Source organism: Cydia fagiglandana, chromosome 4, assembly GCF_963556715.1.
Source record: "Cydia fagiglandana chromosome 4, ilCydFagi1.1, whole genome shotgun sequence".
Lineage (NCBI taxonomy): Eukaryota > Metazoa > Arthropoda > Insecta > Lepidoptera > Tortricidae > Cydia > Cydia fagiglandana.
Window position 1 is genome coordinate 2,458,665 of NC_085935.1, and position 21,151 is coordinate 2,479,815.

General features: G+C 39.3%; 3 protein-coding genes and 1 long non-coding RNA gene across 4 annotated transcripts; 3 read left to right on the forward strand and 1 right to left on the reverse strand.

Annotated features, from left to right (window-relative positions):
* Positions 1–708: 708 nt before the first annotated feature.
* On the reverse strand, positions 709–7,119 carry LOC134663387 (uncharacterized). The gene is made up of 7 exons (XM_063519751.1): positions 6,984–7,119; positions 5,748–6,052; positions 5,034–5,478; positions 4,042–4,175; positions 3,660–3,806; positions 907–1,023; positions 709–861 (listed from the first exon to the last, which is right to left on the reverse strand). Exons 1-7 carry the CDS (start codon positions 7,117–7,119, stop codon positions 709–711), a joined length of 1,437 nt encoding a protein of 478 aa, XP_063375821.1.
* A 1,273-nt stretch (positions 7,120–8,392) lies between these two features.
* LOC134663388 (uncharacterized) lies at positions 8,393–12,662 on the forward strand. Its single transcript, XM_063519752.1, has 3 exons — positions 8,393–8,696; positions 10,011–12,413; positions 12,613–12,662. The coding sequence occupies exons 1-3, from the start codon at positions 8,393–8,395 to the stop codon at positions 12,660–12,662; spliced, it is 2,757 nt and encodes a 918-aa protein (XP_063375822.1).
* A 1,685-nt stretch (positions 12,663–14,347) lies between these two features.
* On the forward strand, positions 14,348–17,136 carry LOC134663389 (uncharacterized). Its single transcript, XM_063519753.1, has 6 exons — positions 14,348–14,405; positions 14,697–14,853; positions 15,174–15,373; positions 15,829–15,924; positions 16,288–16,729; positions 16,922–17,136. Exons 2-6 carry the CDS (start codon positions 14,697–14,699, stop codon positions 17,134–17,136), a joined length of 1,110 nt encoding a protein of 369 aa, XP_063375823.1. The 5' UTR covers positions 14,348–14,405.
* A 2,353-nt stretch (positions 17,137–19,489) lies between these two features.
* Positions 19,490–20,557, forward strand: LOC134663470 (uncharacterized). The gene is made up of 2 exons (XR_010098146.1): positions 19,490–20,047; positions 20,450–20,557. It is a non-coding gene; the product is annotated as an uncharacterized LOC134663470 (long non-coding RNA).
* Positions 20,558–21,151: the final 594 nt, after the last annotated feature.

The following is a 21,151-nucleotide window of genomic DNA, read 5'->3' on the forward strand; positions in this document are numbered from 1 at the left end:
CAACCCGAATATTTAATCCTCACTGTGTTCAGTAAATTAAATGGTCGTTAAAGGTCTTGCCCTTTTGTTGTCCCGGTGAAAAAGTTGCTTCTACTGAAGCAACACCTATTCTAACCTAATCCTTTTGCGCCATTCCAGTCTTATAGGCGTAAGATCTTCTCAGGAATGTCGCAAGCTTTAGAACGTCTTTGTAGAGGAGAAACCTGGGAACTACAAGTTCTCTCCACATTCACGAATCGCGGCGAGAAGTCCTTGAGTGTGGAGCCGATCTACACGTTAATAGCACGTTTTATTATTTTTTCGCGCCTTGTTCCCCGATTTTCGACGATATTTTGTCCAGCGTCAAAGAAATTAGCAACTCAACCATCGACTCCGTTGATTCGAGATTCGTGTTCGCCGCAAGTTTGGAACGGACTTTACCCTTGCATTACGAATGCTGAATATGGCTGTGCACAGTCTCCGAGTCTTGTCAAAATACCGACCCGGCATTACCCTGTGAACGCCACGCCTATCGTGTGCGGCGGGTCATCGTGAATGTCAGGGCTATACCCGCGAAAATCGAAGTTCGTCAATTGCGGGCATTTTCTCTGTCACTTTAATTACGTCTTAATGAGAGTAAAAGAGGAAGATCCCCGCAATTTGCGTATTTCGGTTTTCGCGCTTGGCCCCCTGAATGCATGAAGGTTGTTTGGGCTGAAGCCGCGCGCTTCAGTTCAGTTGCCAAAATTCTTCTCTGCCGTATTTCCTGTATTCGGCCTCCAGCTCTCTAAAATATTCCATGTCCGGGCTATCCAGGACTACAGTCACGTCTCCATACTCCACCTCTGGCTTTATGTCCCTTGGATTTTTCTCGAGGTCATACTGTAAAGATATAATCTTTAATAAAAACCGACTTCTCTACCGAACCAGGTCAGGGTCCGAGTCCGGGTCCAGAACCAGGGCCAGGTCGAGGTCCAGGTCCTGGACTTGGACCAGGTCCGGGTTCTGGTTCAGATAAGAGCCCGGATCCAGGTCGAGGTCCGACTCCGGGTTTGAGTCTAGGTCCGGGGCCGAGTCCGGGCCCGAGTCTGGGTCCGGGTCCCAGCCCCAGTCCCAGTCCAAGTCGAAATTGCCAAACGTGTACTATGCGTCGTTGAAGAGTTCTATTCTGATCATCATCAGCAGTTCCACTTCATCAAATGCGACAGTTTTTAATGAAAATGCTTGATTTTCTGATGAAAATACAAAAATCTCTATATGCATGCCTTTAACATTTGAGGAGATCCCTCGATTCCTCATGGATCCCATCATCAGAACTCGAGCTTGACAAAAATGTGGCTTAAAAACTTAACTTGCTTAACAAACATAACGAAGAGGACAAATCACCAAACGTGAACTATGCGTCGTTGAAGAGTTCCGTTCTGATCATCACTGATCATCATCAGCAGTTCCACTTCATCAAATGTCACTTTTTTAAATGTATATGCTTTATTTGTAAATAAAAACACAAAAATCACTATATGTATACATATATGCCTTTAAGATTTGAGGAGTTCCCTCGATTCCTCATGGATCCCATCATCAGAACTGGGTTTTGACAAAAACGGGACCAATCTGTATGCATATACATACTATCAAAAAAAGAATTTTCAAAATCGGTCCAGTAATTACGGAGATACGGAGTAACAAACATGAAAAAAAAACCGAATTGATAACCTCCTCTTTTTGAGATTTGGAAGTCGGTTAAAAAGGAGACTCATTAGTACAAACAGCAACACTCCTAACTGGTCGATTGATTTATGTTGTACAAGTTGTATACTTTCCATTGAAACTTATTTCGTTCGTCAGACAAGTCGGTGAAATTTGACGAAAAAATTTTATTTAAAAATTTATTACATAAATATATCACCACAAAGTAGTCCCAACGTTATCGCTATGCCACAAGCGTATTGAGCGCTGTCCTCTTCCGAAATGCAAAACTAAATTTGCCAGACGTAATATCAATTATAGCGCCCCCTTAATGTATAATAAAATAAAAATAGAACTTAAAACTATAAAAACATTATCTAATCATGCTTTTAAAAAGACAATTTGGACATGGTTGTGTAATATGAATTATGATGAGACTGAGAAACTATTAAGCCAGGGATTATTTGGGTGTTAGGATTAGTACACACGCACGCGCACACATACACACTCACACTTAACACACACACACGCGCACACACACACACACACACACGCACACACTCACACACACACACACACACACACACACACACACACACACAAATGCATGCAAGTTTTTGAATAGCCTTTCCCGCTATATTGTTATTGTTGGTACCTAAACTAGATATTATATAAAAAAGTTATTAATTTAAGTCAAATTGTTCTTCAAAATTCTAGCTGATTATGTAATACGGGCAACCACTGGGGCTGCAACACAGTGTAAACTAACGCAGTCTCCAGGGCTCCAACTTCATATAAATCATGTATGTGTTTTTGATCAATAAAGACTTATTTATTATTATTAAAAATAGCCTTTACCATATTTCTTTAGGCAACCCTATTTATTTATGTTCTGGAACATATTTTCTTTCATAAAATATAAGTTTCATCCGTCAGACGTATTGGTGAAGGTCGACCATATACTATATATGCAGGATCTCCTACTAACATTGGTGGACCCTAGTACAGTCACCTGCAATAATATGTTACTCTTCGAAGGCCGCAAAAATATGTGACACATTCTTATGGCTTTACAAATAAGATTGTGTCAGATATTTTTGCGGCCTTCGTTGTGTAATATATTATTGCAGGTGACTACTAAAGGCATAAGGTCCACCAACGTACAGTTAACAGTGTGAGCGATGGTACTCATTATCAAAAAAAAAACCTTCACTAGATATGTGTTTTGACGACCTGTCTGGGCTAGTCGGTAGTGACCCTGCCTATGAAGCCGATGGTCCCGGGTTCAAATATGGTAAGTTCAAGTATTTGTGTGTTGAGCACGGATATTTGTTTGAGTCATGGATGTTTTCTAATTATGTATTTATGTCACTATTATATATATTGTTATCTAAGCAGCAACCTTCGGGCAAACTCAGCTCCACTCGGCTCAGCATTGCTCCGAGCAATTATTAGGGTTGACACAACTTGACGTCCCATTGCGTGCACGACCACAGATAAGATTTAGGGCCAGTTGCACCAACCACATTTGACAGACTGATCAACGTCAGCCGGCGCGCCCCGGCGCGCCACTATGAAACTTTCCACACATAAAAAAATAGCGAACACTTTAACGATACGAACAGTTTGGTGCAACCGACCCTTATATAATGGCTTGAATTTTGACAACCCTAAATAGCCGAAAGGGATAATGCCATATATTAGAAAGGGACAGCGTGGGTTGACCCTGAACCGCTGTCAAACTTCGGTTTTTTAAGAAGTTTCCTTTATGTACGGTAGTACTATTATTATAGTTGGTCAAGCAAATCTTGTCAATAGAAACGGGACGGCAAATTTAAAAAATGTAGGCGCGAAGGGTTATCGTCCCATATAAAATTTGAATTTCGCGTTGAATATTACAGGAAATGTTTTTGGCGGGAGTGGGATACTTAAGCCGGGAGACCTAAAAAGACACAATAGCAGTAAAGTTATGACACAATAGAAGAAGTTACCACATAATACTTGAAGTATTCCGTGGGAAGGTTTGTCATGTGCAGGTCGAGCCGCAGGCGGAGCCCCGGGCGCGCCTTGCGCCTCGCCGCCGCCGCTAACTCCAGCACCCTCAGCGATAACTCATACGGTCCCCTTACGGTCAGCGACTATCAAATTGCAAAAAAATATTTTTTAATTATTTTTAACACAAGCGACTCGCCCCGGCTTCGCACGGGTTACACAAAACCTTAATGACAAATTATTCATTTAAAAAAGAAAAAAAAAATCCTGTGTTCCATACAAAACTTGAGAGTCAGTTTTGTGACGGTGCCCGGTGGGCCCATATTCCATAATTACCTACCTAGATGTGAAAATGCGGCACAAAAGTTGAGTAGGCGTTACCGTAAGTTCAGTGCAGCGTCTGACGATGTTCACCAGGTTGCCATTGCTGAATTCATCGAATTTATGCAGGACGAGCTCGGTGAGCCGCTCGCCCGCGTGCCGGCAAATAGCTTTCACGGCCACATCACCCAGGTCTGCGAAATAATATCGTTAACGAAATGTAACGTTATCTATGAAAAGGGACCTTATTGTCGATGGCGCTTACGCCATTATTAACGATGTTCCGATATAAATACAGTGCCGTGCGAGGCTATGCGGCGTAAGCGCCATCGACAATAAGGTCCGTTTTCATAGATAATGCCCCAAATAAAGTTCATTTGCACAGGGAGTAAAGTGTGGGGACCTAATGCCAGAAGCCATTCTCTACCAGTCAACCATCAGGCCAAACGGATACAATCTAAGATTGTAAAATAAGAAAAACTTAAAACAACATCAAACTACTTATACAGGTAATAAGTAATATAGGTGAAAATTCAAATAATTAGAAACCATTGACGTATATCTCAGGACTGCGACGGGCACAAAAAATGGTACTAGTTCAGCGGTGTCACTCACGAATTCGAGCTAATCGTGAAGTCTAACGCAGCGAGTTGCGACCAATCGCGCGCATGATGCGATCTCATCAACCAATCGCGTTGTAGCGGTGCACGGTGTCACACCGCTGTACTGGCCCCATTCATGCCCCATTCTTATTGCCCGTAAGGACAGTACTTTCGAAACATATATGAATACATCAATATAATATTCAAATAATATACATAAGTACTAATGTAGGTATAATCATGTGCTAGCCGTGCTGGAGATATACCGGCTATAATTAATTTGTGAATAGCCGGGTCCACACAGAGCGAGCATGTTACTGCCAGTGTAGACGTGCCTCGCGCGTGCCGCCTCGGCCGAGGCACATCTACAGTCTACACTGGCCGTTTTGTGCGCGAGTGTGGACCCGGCTAATGGATTATTCTATTATTTTATGAATATGCTTTAATTACCTATACATCTATAGAGTGTCAAAGATCGCAGTTCCTTGCAGCACCTCAGCACGGCTTCCAAATCGGAGTCTTCCACTTCAAAGTCACAAGCAAGACTTTTCAATTTGGTTAGTTGACATAGCGGCTCAACTGTATCATGATTGTCAGTATTATCACTGATTCCTAGTTCTTCTAAATTGGCCATCTTACCCAACACCTTATAAACTTCTTTAAAAATGTTATCAGGAAGATGATCCAATAGAAGTTCTTTCAGGTCTTTCAGTTCGTCTATGGCTGACAGCAAGTGGCTTGACTCTAAACTTTCACACTCACTCAAGGTGAGGCATTTTAACTTTGTCAAGTTAATAGTATTCAAACATTCACCAGTCAATCCAATACAATCTTGGAAGTCTAATTTTGTTAGCTCTTTGTCTGCGATAAATTGGCTCACACAATTGTCATTTACCTGTAAATAAATAAATAGTACTTAATTGGGTTATTAATTGCTATTGACGCTATTGTGATGATAAAGGTCAATATTTTCTAGTTTAGTCTTGTAAATGAAAATGTTGTCAAACAAACAATAAAATAATGTGAAGTAGCATATCATTAAAATCATAAAATTCAACCTTTAGGACCTCATTGACTTTTAAGTGGCAGTCATTTTTTCAGCTTAAGAGAATCCTAATCAAAACAAAGTATACACCTATGTCTGTATATAGGTACTATACTTACATGACTTCTACTAATGTGAAGATGATGCAGATACTTAAAATTTTCTTTCAGGTTGTATGGGAGCACTTGAGACAAATTGGGCTGAAATCTATTAAACATCAGAGTTTCCAGTTTAGGGCAGTTTTCAACTAGTGTTTTTAAGCTTTCCTGATTGTAGCAGAAGGCAGTGGACACTGCAGGTCCCAGTTTTTTCGTCCAGTTCTCAAATGACACATAATAGTCTCTATGGAGTTTAATTTTATAGTTTTTAGTCTTTAATATAAGCACCTGTCCATCTTGAATTTCTTCTATATCAATATGGAGTCCTGGAAAGAATTACAGTTTAATAATAAACGTTGACTATTACTATTTTATTAACATACTGTACCTACTTGTTTTACTGACTTGTAAAGCAAGTTTTATTCTTCTAATGCACTAACGGCTTTTACAGTACATCTGGTGCTGCATTAAGCAGCAGGTGAGAAGCACATTACATAACTACATCGAAAATATATAGGGCCATATTATGTACTGTAAAACATTGTATAATACGTACATGCGAACAGGTAATTCGCCACTCATATTGATTTAGAATTCCTATTATTCACATTTGTATCGTTAATAACTATTAAATGTAGAGATGCAACAGATAGTTGTTTAGCCAGATACCGGATATTCGGCCTGGGCATCGGCCGAATATTCGGTATCCGGCCTCCGAATATTCGGCTGGCGGAACTATACCTGCATTTTGGTTTTTCAGGCGCATTGTGCAGGTTTTGAGTTCTTTCCTAGTAAACGTTCGCGTGGACTGGATAGTAACCGAATATCCGGTGCATCTCTATTTATGAAAGATATGATACTGGCCTGGCCTTAGTCAATTTTACTTTATAGACACACTAAGATTTAAAAGTAAAGCCATTAAATCTATCACACAATTTAAAATGTTTCATATTAATCGAAATGTGGACCAAAAAAATCAGCATAAAAATAAATATGGGCCAGTACAATTTAAATCTATTGACGTTGTATGTGGCTACCTAAGGTGGGTACTTGTTTTTAGTCAATAAACTGTATGTACAGTCAGCTGCAGAGAAAAGGTACCACCCCTGCATACAAACTTCTATGCACCTCTCTCTGCAGCTGACTGTTACAAGAATACTTAACGTACATAGAAGATATATATATTGTTAAGATATACATGTATGAAAAAGGTTTCTTCTTTTCTCTTCTTTCTTCTTTTTATATACAGTTCCTCACCTCTCAAGTATGTCAGCACCACCTCCCTCCATCGGCGACTGACGCTCTCTGTCCTCATGATGTCCAGGACAGGCACGTACCGCAGCACGGCACGCCAGCAATCCTCGTTCAGGTAATCCAGTATTGTTGAACTCATTATGAGCTTCGGTGTCTAACATCAACAATGCTTTTAAGTTTTGTAACTACTATTCACATTCCAAGTTGAAGATACAAAATCTGTTGTTTATTAGAAGATTGGTATACCAGAAAAGAATAAATAATCAATCGTAGGTACGTGATAGATGCTAAAATACGAGAGGAAATACTTATACTTTGAAGCTGTGTATTGTTTCAAAACAATCAAAACTCATGTAAACTTGACAATTTGTTGACATTCGCCACAGATTGACGTCACTTAAGGAAGTTTTTTTTACAAAGTTAAGGCGTGTCCAGACGTGGACAATTTTTCGCCAATCTGATTAAATTGTCCGAGCAAATCAGGCCGTGCGGATGCAAACGCCAATTATTATTTGGCTCACCCACGACAAAACACGTTTTAACATTCCTGACAACATACCAAAAACAATCTACGTAATTCGGTCGGGTTATTTGTTGCCCACCATGTTATCAGATTAGTCAATTTTTCGCCAATCTGATTCAATTGCCCGATCGAAACAGGAGGTGCGGACGCAAATACCTCTTTGGCTCGGCGTTGAATTCAACCGCCGATAATGACCGATATTACCGATAAAATGAGGTTCGGACGCAAGAATAGCAATTTGTGAGGCTAGTATTTTCGTTCTGGGGCCTTTATTCATTCAGACTGCAACCTTTTTACTTTCCTAATGTATTCGATAATGACATAAATTTGAATTTAACATAGTAAAAAGAAATGTGTCACCAAATTTTCACTCACATCTGTCATATCATCAAATATAGTCGCCCTTTAATATAATTTCCGTATTTTTATTTAAATTACAACAAAATAGAGAAGAAATTACACCAATTTTATTCATGGTCCTTGCTGAACCGGATATAAAGGGAAGTGCAGTGGTTTTAAGTTTCAATCTAACAAGATAAACTGTGAGTACATTCAAGTTAATTATTAGTGTCGCACATCGGGTTTCCAGTTATCAATTACGGATTTAAAAGTGTTTACAATAATCAAAAACCATTTTCAACAAACTTTGCAAAAGGGGAAATCATATACGTTTCGTACCCTCCGGAAAAATGAAAAGGGGAAAGGTGACCAATTTCGTACACCTTCAACAAAAGTATTGCGGACATGATACCCTTTTGTTCTAAAACATTATTTACGACTAAATTATAAATTTTCAACGGACTTTGAACATTTTTATTTTCATCTATCTCTGGATTTGGATTTTTTTTTGGAACACTTCAACTTGTAATTTCGATTCATTATTGTCAATATGGACGCGGAATTATCATTGCTTGTTGACGTTTCTGTACGCATCGCGAAAGGACATACTAACTTCAGAAAGTCACCCAAGGAGCGTGTGACAGTTTCATATGTAGAATCGCGACTAGAAAATTTGGAATCACTGTGGAAAAAGTTTTCTTTAGGACATGATGAATTGGTTAAAGCCTATGCAGCACCAGACGTGGAAAAATCTATATATGGAACAGAAACAGTACACGACGTAACTGAGGAAAATTACTTGGATTATAAATGCGCACTGAAAGATGCACTCAACCGATTGAAACCAAATCCAAGTAACTCCGATACTTCGTTACACATGTCAAAGGCTACAACTTCAAAGACCAGTCATGTCAGGCTACCAAAGATTACCATTCCAACATTTTCTGGACTTTATACAGAATGGATGAGTTTCAGGGATCTATTTGTTTCCCTCATTCACGACAATAATGAAATTGATGATGTACAGAAATTACATTACTTGAAGGGACATCTCAAGGGAGAAGCTGAACAATTATTACGACATATACCCATAACTAATGATAGTTACGAGCAATGCTGGACTCTTTTGAAAAGCCGATACAACAATAAACAGTATTTAGTTAATAGCATTTTACAGCGGTTTTTCGGTCAAAAAAGCATTTCAACCGAGTCCTCCAATGCAATCAAGCAATTACTAGATGTTACAACAGAAACTTTAAATGCCTTGAAAGGGTTAGGTATTGACACTGGTACATGGGATGTCATGATAATTTATATTGTTAGCCAGAGATTAGATTCTGAGAGTAGGAAGCATTGGGAGTCTAAGGTCAGCGAATTGGTATCGAGTTCAGATAATTTGCCAACAATTAAACAATTTAAAGAGTTTTTGGAAAACAATTACCATTCGTTGGAGTTCTTAGATTCAAAATCAAACACTTTTGTTCAGAAACAGCGCACTTTTAATTCTCACAGTAATCAAATAAATCAATCGTTTCATGTAGCTCAGTCAAGTTGTGCATTGTGCAAAGATAATCACCATCTTAGAAGCTGTAAGGATTTTATTAATAGGGATCTTGATAGCAAGCGTAACTTTGTGCAAACACAAGGGTTGTGTTTCAATTGTCTGGGCAACAATCATTCGGTAAAACACTGTAAAAGTACCACATCGTGCCAAATATGTAACAAACGGCACCATTCATTGTTACATTTAAAGGGCGAATCGCACACTACGGTGGCGAATCATTCCGTTGGCAATCAAGCTTCACCAGTTGTGAGTCAAATCAAAGCACCTATCAATGCTTCATCATCTGAGGAGCATCCATCAACCTCTACACACATCACCAGCCATTTTGTTAAGGGTGTAGCACCTCGGAAGGTATTAGCAACAGCTGTAGTGTCAGCTGAATCACAAAATGGCGGGAAACATCAACTTTTGCGAGCTCTTGTAGATCAAGGGTCGGAAGAGTCTTTTATTGCAAGGTCAGCAGTTCAATTACTTGGATTGAAAACCACACCAACCAGGGCAGATACATCAGGTTTGGGAGGTGAACAGGGCCCTTCAACAAGGTCCATAGTAGAGGTATCAATCAGTTCACGTCTCAATCCAGGTTGCGTGTTTCGTGTTTCAGCGTATGTCCTAGACAAAGTGACGAGAGACTTACCTTCAACTGCTGTATCTATCACCTCATGGCCGGAGTTAGAACTCGTAACGTTAGCTGACCCGGAATATCACACTTCGAATAAGATAGACATCTTATTAGGGGCGGAGGTTTATGCTAGGATTATTCAAGATGGTATTATCAAATGTCCCTCAGGGTCTTTAGCGGCACAAAATACAACCCTGGGATGGATATTATTTGGAGCGGTCAAGTCTAATCAAAACACAAACATCAAAGTTACAACATTGCACACACATGTAGAGCCTGTAGAAGAATTGCTCAAGTCTTTCTGGGAGGTTGAATCAGAGCCGTCCAACAAACAGAAGATATTGTCAATTGAAGAGCAGCGGTGTGAAGATATCTTCCATTCAACCACCACACGAGATGAAGAGGGACGATATGTTGTCAAACTTCCATTTCGAGATAGTGAACCTGCCTGCGCCGATGGTCATTCACGGGACATTGCGTTGAAGAGATTCCACTATCTTGAAAAGAAGATGCAGAAAGATGAGCGCCTGAAACAGGAGTACAAGAAAGTATTTGATGAATACTTAGAGTTAAATCACATGAAGGAAATTCATGACAACAAAGCAAAGGGTTGTTACATACCATATCACGCTGTCATACGCGAAGACAGACAAACTACCAAGTTTCGGGCGGTCTTTGATGCGTCATGCAAAGGCACGAACGGCGTATCTTTAAACGACGATTTAATGGTAGGCCCTAGATTGCAACCAGAGTTGCGCCATATAATAATGCGTTGGCGTATGTATCCAATCTGCTTCATTGCAGATATAGTCAAAATGTACCGCCAAATAAAGGTTAGTGACGAAGACTCAGAATTCCAGCGTATTTTGTGGCGTGAGACACCGGAAGAGAACATCAAGGAATACAAGATGCTTCGCGTTACATTTGGAACTTCTTCAGCACCTTATCTGGCTGTAAAAAGCTTGATACAAGTGGCAAAGGATGAAGGGAAAGACTTCCCTCTAGCAGCTGAAAGAGTGAAACATGAATTTTATATGGATGATTTGATGTCGGGTTGCGAAAGCGAAGACGAAGCAATCGAAATATACAAGCAAATGAATGAATTGCTAAAAAGGGGAGGTTTCGAATTGCAAAAATGGGCAAGCAACAGTGAAGCAATGTTGAAGCAAATACAACAAGACAGTTTAGGAAAGCAAGATGAAAAGAAGATAGAAGTCAAATTAGAAGCTACTAACAAAATATTGGGACTTACCTGGAGTCGAACTTCCGATGAGTTCGTGTACGCAGTTCAGTTGCCTCCGATGTCTGCACCTGTAACAAAAAGAAAGGTTATCTCGGATATTTCAAAGTTGTACGATCCACAAGGCTGGATAGCACCGAGTATAATCAAGGCAAAGATTTTCATACAGAAGTTATGGCTTGCGGGTATCGGCTGGGACGAAGAATTACCACAACCGCTATTGCAAGAATGGACGAAGTATAGGGAAGATATTTCTGACCTCACACAATTTCGGTTGAAGCGCTGGGTATACTACAAGGCTGATGCGAAGTTAGTAGAACTCCATGGTTTCTGTGATGCTTCCAATTCTGCATTTGCTGCAGTCATATACTTGCGAGTTATAGATGCAAGAGGAGGAGTTCATGTCAGTTTGATTACAGCAAAAACAAGAGTATCCCCAATCAAACAACTCAGTCTTCCAAGATTGGAATTATCAGGTGCTGTTCTGCTAGCGAAACTGCTTATTGAAGTGTCGGGTGTTTTGAACATACCGAAATCAAATATACACGCTTGGACTGACTCTGAGATAGTTCTTGCGTGGTTGAGCAGTCATCCTAGTCGTTGGAAAACATTCATCGGGAACAGGTGTTCAGAGATACTGACTGTCACAGACCGTAACAAATGGTCACATGTCAAATCTGAACATAATCCAGCAGATTGTGCATCACGGGGCATTCGGGCCTCTGAATTGATTGGTTTGGAGCTCTGGTTGAGAGGACCTTCATGGTTGAATGAAAAGGATATTCAATATCCTAATCCTAAGGGATTGGAGACAAATTTAGAAGAAAGGAAAATAAAAACTCACCTTGCTACTTCAGTAGAAGATCACGGCGAAGTTGACGACATCTGGGCGAAATTCTCTTCGTTAACGAAGTTGCTGAGAGTCGTAGCATATTGCCGCAGATTCCTGTGTAAAGAGAAACCAAAACATCAGTACCTCCTAAAGAAAGAAATTGATGATGCGTTGATAATAATGATAAAAAAGTGTCAACTTCAAGCATTCTTTGAGGAGTGGAAGGATGTTAAGCAAGGAAAACCAGTAAGCAAGAAAAGTGTACTTACCACTCTGAATCCACAGCTGGACGACTCGGAATTACTCCGAGTTGGTGGGCGGCTGCATTACGCTGAATTAGATGAAGACCAAAAGCATCCCATCATTTTACCAAAGCAATCGCTGTTGACGACTCTCGTTATACGAAATGCACACAAAGTTACACTGCACGGAGCGCCACAGTTGATGATAAACATCATTCGAGATAAATATTATATCATTGGTCTTAAATCAATAGTTAAATTATATTGCAGGAAATGTGTCACCTGCATTAGATACGCAGCAACAAACAAACCTCAACTGATGGGGCAATTACCTTCACCGAGAGTGAACATAAGTAGAGCGTTTCTTCATTCAGGCGTTGATTACGCAGGCCCAATAAACATACGGGTATCAAAGGGTCGAGGTAATAAATCCTACAAAGGATACATATGTCTATTCGTATGTATGGCAACGCGTGCTATACATTTAGAAGCAGTGAGCGATTTGACTTCGCAGGCGTTTTTGGCTGCATTCAAGCGGTTCGTGTCACGTCGAGGTCATTGCAGCGAATTATACAGTGACAATGGGACAAATTTCGTGGGAGCAGCCAGAGAGTTAAAAGAGTTGTTTGATGAAGAAAAATCAAGATTTCTACCCGAGATCGCAGATTGGTTGGCTACAAACGGAACACAGTGGCACTTTATTCCACCACAAGCCCCCAATTTCGGAGGTCTTTGGGAAGCTGGTGTACGGTCCTGTAAATTTCATCTGAAGCGAATAATTGGCAATTCAACACTGACGTTTGAAGAGATAACTACAGTGCTTGCGCAGATTGAAGCCTGTCTAAATTCAAGACCAATGACATGTATCCAAGATCAAGGTGATCCCATGCCCTTAACACCCGGACATTTTCTGGTGGGTGAACCTTTATTAACTGTTCCAGATCATAACTACGAACATTCGCAAGTTAGTTCATTAAGAAGATGGCAACTTTTACAGCGAATGTTACAGGATTTTTGGCGGCGTTGGTCGCAAGAATACCTTACACGTTTCATGCAAAGATATAAGTGGACACAGGTTGTACCTGAACCAAAGGTTGGAGATGTGGTTCTAGTAAAGGAGCTTGATTTGCCTCCAGCTCGGTGGTTGTTAGGTCAAATTGTTGAGAAACACCCTGGAGTGGACAACGTTACGCGAGTTGTCACGTTGCGCTATAAAAATTCTTTAATCAAACGACCAGTGTCTAAGCTTTGTGTCTTACCTTTAGCAGATTAATTGTTTGTTTCAATGTATTGTATTGTTATTTCAACTATTCATAACACACATTGGTGTTATTTTATTTTATAATGAATGGTTTCGCTTAACTGTTTTTATGATTGCTATGTTTTCAAGTTGAAGGAACTGTTTATGTTGTGTGAACTTTATCAGAGCTATCGAAAGATTTACATAAGAGTTATTATCATGATGATTACAATTTAGTAGTTTGTTTAGTTTAATATCAGCATTGCATTGTAATCTAAGTTAGTTAAGAACAGTCGTTCTTGGCGGGCGGCATGTTCAGACTGCAACCTTTTTACTTTCCTAATGTATTCGATAATGACATAAATTTGAATTTAACATAGTAAAAAGAAATGTGTCACCAAATTTTCACTCACATCTGTCATATCATCAAATATAGTCGCCCTTTAATATAATTTCCGTATTTTTATTTAAATTACAACAAAATAGAGAAGAAATTACACCAATTTTATTCAGTGGACCAAATCACCATAAATCTAAAATTAGAGATTCACGCCAATTTCATAAATTCTGATCAAATCGGTTAATTCCCGTCCCGTCTAGATGCCAGTTTTTGATTGTAATTATATTTTACACAGGCCACACTAAACAATCGTATCGTTGTAAAAAAAATGGATCTTTGACTTTTGAATGTTTTACGTAGTGATTATATGCTCTTTGAATGTTTTGACTTTTGATAGTGCTTGCCGGCATTGGGCGTCTAAAGTTGATCTATAAAAGTGAGTTAATTTTAAGCAGCAGTAACAGAATCCTTTCATCAATAAAAGTGAGTTAAAAGTACAGGTAGCTTTTCAAATTGTAGTCAAATTAAACTGTGTCGTGTCTGCCTAAGTATTAAACCCTCGTAGGCGAGCGCGGATCCGCGTATGAGGAAAATATTAGAAAAAAATAATCACGTGCCATGAGAGGTTCAACGCTTTTTTGAGCCTTCGTATGCGAAAATTGGTTAATGAAAACGGTGACTTTAATAAATATCTAAAACACAGATTTAAATTCTTGCGCTCGGATCCGTGTCTAAGCACACGAACGAGGGGTTTAACAATTATTGTAATTGCAGATGTTAGAGGCAGAAGTAAGCAATGACCGGACGATACTGGATTACCTGAATGAGGACTGCTGGCGCGCCGTGCTGCAGTACGTGCCCGCGCAGGACCTCATACGGACAGAGCGCGCCAGCCGCCGGTGGCAGGCGCTGGTGCTGACGTACTTGCAAGGTATTTAACTGTACAGTCAGCAGCAATAACTGCTAAGCGGGCCAGGTGTTCAAAATGATCTTGATGCGACTTTATTGTTAAGAGAATTTTGAACAAGTACAGAAGTACAAGTAGTACAATTAAAATTACATAAGGTTCAAATTTCTTCCATTTTTTCCCACCAGATATCAACTTATTCCCGCTGTGTACGGAAATGATACTTAGAAAAGTTAACAACTCATGTTACTGATGTAACAAAATACAGACATACTTTGTTACAGCAGTTGTCAACTAAGTACATTTTTTGACACTGTTTACTCAGATTACATTTTCTTTTACAGGAGTGCATATACACATTGAGAAAAATGATAGGAACAAGAAAGAAAACCCGTTAAACACCTGCACCTTAAAGCCATCAGAACATAAGTCCTTTGAAAGTTGGATCAAGAAACTAGGTGCATCAGTTGCATCCATTTACTGCGTCAGTTTGGAGAATCTAGCAATGATCATAGAAAATTGCCCCAACTTAGGAGCCCTTCAGGTATTAAATCTTCTACCATGTAATCCATCTTTTGTACTTTATTTTATTTAACTGTGCCACAGAGTTTGAATAAATGTAGTAAATTATGATCTATCTATTAGACCTTTTATTCTGAGTTAGAGTATGTCTCTTAGCTCAGTGTGCCGCTTGGCAAAGGCCTCCTCTGGCTCTTTCCATTGGGGTATGTTGTGGGCCACTCTTCTTCTTATGATCTTTAAAATATGAACTGCTTATTAATGAATATTTATTATTTGCACAAATAATAGCATACAAAAGACATGCTGCATCCCCAAGTAGTAATACTAATATCTATTTTCTATCCGCCCAGAGGCTTATAAAAAGATCTCTCATATGATTCTAATTAGAATTTTTCTTTTGACAAATCAAAATTGCTTTTGTCTTGGCAAGTTTTAATGTGTGGCAGCTAGAGATTAAAAGTAATATTAATATTACAGTTGTACCGTATTGAATGCACTGATTCTGAACTGCGCCAGTACAATCTACATGACAACTTCAAGTTCGTGCAGCGGGTGTCTTTCTATCGGTGTTCTGTAAGTACTAAAATAATCACTAATAAATGCACAAAAAAAACTTAAGCTTTTTCCTTTCTTGCCAACATATAAAAGGTGTAAAATTTGCTGTAGGTTTAAATGCATTTATTGCCTGCAAAATAGAAAATATTAGATCCTGCCGGCGTAGCCTAGGTGTCAATCGCTATCGCTTTGATAATGAAATGCTTTGTCTCTCTATCACTCTCCCATATTAGTGCGACAGTTACAGTTGTGTTTCGATCGCTACGGAGCATAACCGCGCATGTTCGCTACGCGGCCTGAGTTGTGAACTGGAAAGTCAAAGGCAAATTGGTTTGTGATATTATTTTATTATATTATATGAACATATAATTTTTTTTTCAGGTAGGGGACACCACTTTCAGCCAATTCATAGCTGACAAAGTCTTAGAGAAAATAGAATTCCGCTACTGCCGTTATCTGACTGGCCTTTGTTTTAGCTCTATAAACACAACAAATTTAAAATCTCTCGTCCTTGAATCCTGTTCCAACTTGCAGTTCCTAGAACATTCAGTTGCTGATCACCTCGGGAGTCTGACTGAACTGAAAGTGACTCGAGTTAATAAGGAGATAGGTTACGATGTGCAGTTTGAGTTGGAAAAGATGGCTAATTTGGAACGGTTGGAGCTGTTGTGTTCAAACATGATCCACGGTTTCCCCGAGAAACTGGGCCAGCTGCCCAGGTTAGAGCACCTTGGTTTGTCATTTTATCTGGATGACTGGGACTTGAAAAAGATGCTGCAGTGCTGCGGGGCGCTGAGATCCTTGGAGCTGTTGGACTGTGAATGTGAGTAACTTTCTAGCAATTAAAGATGCATCCATTGAATGTTTGACAATTATGTAACTTATATTTAATTACACGAACGGGTCTACCGCGATATAACGCGATATATTTTATATCGCGGTAGACCCGTTTGTGTAATTAAATATGTGTACAAAACGCGAGAGTTTAAAGTGTTATATGTAACTTATTTTACAGACAGTGACGGGTTCGTCAGGGTGATCAGTGAGCACGGCGGGGCGCTCACGGCGGTCAAGCTGGACAACTTCAACGCTAAGGACGAGGATGTGCTGCAGCTCGTGAGTGGGTGCCCCAAGCTCGAGGTACTTACCGAAGTTCACCATTCACATGCTTTTGGCAACTGTAGTTGCCAGCTGTCATCCTTATTTTATAATAATAATAGAGGTCACTGAAAAATATCAATCATGATCTGATTTGTGAAGTTGGGGGTTACAGCCCCCCCCCCCCCCCACAAAGGGATAGCATGATTGGACCCTGAACCGCTGTCAAACTTCGGGTTTGTAGGAAGTGTCCTTTCTGTACGGTAGTACTATTATTTATTCAGTGGTTGCACGTTATAGTTGTTGAGCATCGGAGGCGCGACGTTGTTCACGCCGGCGCTCGCGGCGCGCGCGCTCGCGGCGCTGCGCGCGGGCCGGCGCCTGCGCCTGCGCCTCGCGCGCACCGAGCCACGGGACAAGCGGCGGGTACGTATAACAACATTCACGACCCAAGCTTTACCACAGTACAGGAACAGTAGTTAATCTTCATAGAAATGTGCCGCTGTCGGCTTGAATATGTGCGTGCGCGCCGGGCGCCGTGTACGCACGCGCTGCCACGCACACATTAGCAAAATATACGGGGGAATACGGTGGCGGCAGTGTGGGCCGTACCGCGACTGTGACTCGCATTTGTCTGCTCTGACGGTAGGCCTCAGCCAGCACGGCTCGCCGCGGTCGTGTTGTATTGTAGGAACAATTGTATCATAAGTCAGAAACGCATATGTGACACCCTTAATATAGGAACATCCGTTGCCTACGAATACCGCTTAGCGTTACTTGTTAGTCTCCATAGGCTACGGTGGCTAAAATGGAGAAAAAAACTGTTTAAAAATTGAATGTACTGTGGCTTTACCATATCCCGGAGTTTTGGGTGCGGGAATGTCGTACATTAGCCCAAAAATATGGTCTGTTAAGTCGGTTTACAGACGATAATTTTGTGTGATAACGTCATAAGAAAACGTGCCAGTACCGTTACCATGGAGATATGTCCACGACGTTACCATGGAGATCTGTCCACAACGTGACACTTTTTCGTGCATGCTACCGGTGTTCAGCGATTTATATGACGTTATCACGTCAAAAAATGGTAACAATTTTGCAATAAACAAAGTTATAAATATAAATAAATATTATAATAATTCTTACACACAGTAAGCTCAAGAAGGCTTGTGTTGTGGGTACTCAGACAACGATATATATAATATACAAATATTTAAATACATAGAAAACACCCATGACTCAGGAACAAATATCTGTATCATCATACAAATAAATGCCCTTACTGGGATTCGAACCCAGGACCATCGGCTTCGCAGGCAGGGTCACTACCCACTAGGCCAGACCGGTCGTCAAAATACACAAAAATATAGTAATAATAATAATAGTAAATGTAGTAATAGTTATTGATACACAAAATCATTCCCGCACCGAAAACCGCGGGGTATGAGCTTTGCTTTGATTTTTTCTTTCAAACCGCCTATGATCGTTATAAAATGTTCGCAAAATTTTATTGTAGATGTAGTTTCATAGTTTATAGCCAAGGCAGGCTCACTCCAAGGTTTCCGCGCGTCATTACAAGTATGTACATGCGGCCCACACCAGTTTTGGTGTCTAGCAGTAGTAGTTGCGTTATCGTACAAAAGGTGGATTCAATGCCAAAAGCATTCTCTACCAGTCAAACTTAAGGCAAAGCAGAGATATTGTGGACGGTGCTACTAATCACTAAAGCTAATCTGAAATTTAACATACATAAACAACGACATACATATATTATACCTACATACAATTAACATAATATAATACTTAATACTTTAATACACATAATACATACAATAAATAATTTATATAAACTATATTTAACACTACTAGGAATCCTTCATTGTAGCAGCAAAGAAAGACCGTACAGATTCCTTTTCTGACCAACAAAATTGGCTTGTCACACTGTACTCCTATTAATGCCGGTTTTTTTTTACAGAAACTCCAGGAGTCTCTACTTTGTGGACAAGACGAAGAGATGAAGACATTGAAGACAGAGTATAAAGAATTAATAATAGTGTATGACAAAATGATTCATGAGTATGACGAAGAAAGTGAGGTTGAGGATTCTGACGAGGACAGTGAGTGGTATTCTGATGAAGAATGCGAGATGGAATGTGAGGAGGATGAAGATGAGGATGAATGATTATGAAGACTGATACCACAGGTCACCTCCAATGCATACTCTATACTGCAAAACTAATTCAAGACCAAAAAAGTAGGACAGTGTTGCCATTGCAATAATTTGTTTGTAAAATAGTAAATTCCTTCTGATAAATAATCACGCTAAGATTATTTATTAGTAATTAAGTAAAAAAGTAAGAAAATGTTGCCACTTTTTACTAGCGCGTCTTGTATTTATGTAAAAATAAGTGAATAAAAGTACTCTTTTTTTAAATCGTAGGAGTAAAATTACTAATAAATAAATTATCTTAGCGTGATTATTTATCAAAAGGAATTTACTATTTTACAAACAAATTATTGCATTGGCAACATTGTCTTACTTTTATGGTCTTGAATTACGTTTTGCAGTGATCACACATACTTTTTAAAATTATACATATATTTAAAGTACAATGAATCCTGCTGAAGCTTAAGGTAGAGAAAATATAATCTTTGCGTAGTTTCTGTATACCCTATAATGCGATGTATGTGTGTCTGATAGGTATTCTCGTATAATAAGAATAAAGTTTCGTAAGTAGATTGCCAAATTTAAAAATTTTGCTGTGATAGTTTGATCGTAAATGTTAAATGTGTACTGTTACTGTACCTAGCCATTAAATTGTTATAATTAAGAAATTATAATAATTGTGTGATAATAAATAAATAAATAATAAGTATTAAGTACGAGGCGAGAGTGTGATCCTTAGCTCGACGAGCTTACGAGCTCGAGGCGAGACATTGAGACGAGCCGCGAATGTAAATCTGCTATAAAGGTGTCGTTACTAGTCGTGCCCACCGCGCCAAGACCACTATAATAATAGGTGTTATGGCGGACGCTGTCAAAGTACGATTCACGATTAGTATTTGAGTAGTAGCAAAGAGAATAGATAGTATAGAGGGCTATTGCCAAAGTAAATTTTGTTGTCACGGTACATTTACTGCCATCTATCGACACACGATTAAAACTTAAAATAAAATTAAAAATGTATAAAATAATCAAAATATGTTTACGGATAAATGATTTTTAATTTTTATTGTTCCATACTGATGGGTCAGTATGGAACAATAAAAATTAAAAATCATGTTCTTTCACTGATACCTATGTGTTAAAATTGTTAAATATCAAATGGTGTCGTCAACGGTGTGTGCGCCATCTATTCGAGAATGACTTTTTCTTGATTTCCGAGGCACGTTTTTTTCAGACTTTATTTATCTTATACGGAGTTATATATATCTCTGGTAGTAGTTACTATACTTACACTTACGAGTAGGGTTTACATTAGCTCGCTTGCGCCCGGGATCTTGGCGTTTGAGTGATGTTTGTGTTTATGACATAAGGCGTTCAAAGGGTTAACCCTTTACCAGGTTGACATTTCAATAATGACAATCGAATGTCAGTCTTACTCATGTAATATAGAACACATATTTGAAGTACCGTATGTGGGAAATATATATCACTGCCTGGTAAAGGGTTAAGGAGCAGAAAGATTACTATGAAGAATAAAATTAATCCAGTTATGAAGACTGATAAGTATGACTTATCGAAAATAGTTGATCTAACTTTTTGGCGAACCGCGAATTCTTGTTCGGGGCGAACTACTAGTGTAAGTAAAATGTTATTTGTTTTTGTTTCTACACTGAAAACTGCTATCATATAGTGCCTTATAATTATTGTTCCTTACCTTGGTAGATAAGGGTACGGTATGATTTCAGATGTGATTAAATTTTTACAATTAAGAAAATGTTATTTTATTTGTATCTCTTGTTCTAACGGTGGAAACAAGTGACGAAAGAAAAGGCGTATATTGATGCAATATTAAGTATTATTATTTATTTAGAGAGAAAACGTACATGTTACACGATCGATATTAACCCTTCGGGTGGCAGCGCCTCCGGTTGAACGGCAGGAGAAATAGCGCGGCCATTTTTTTAAATATGCCTTTGCGTG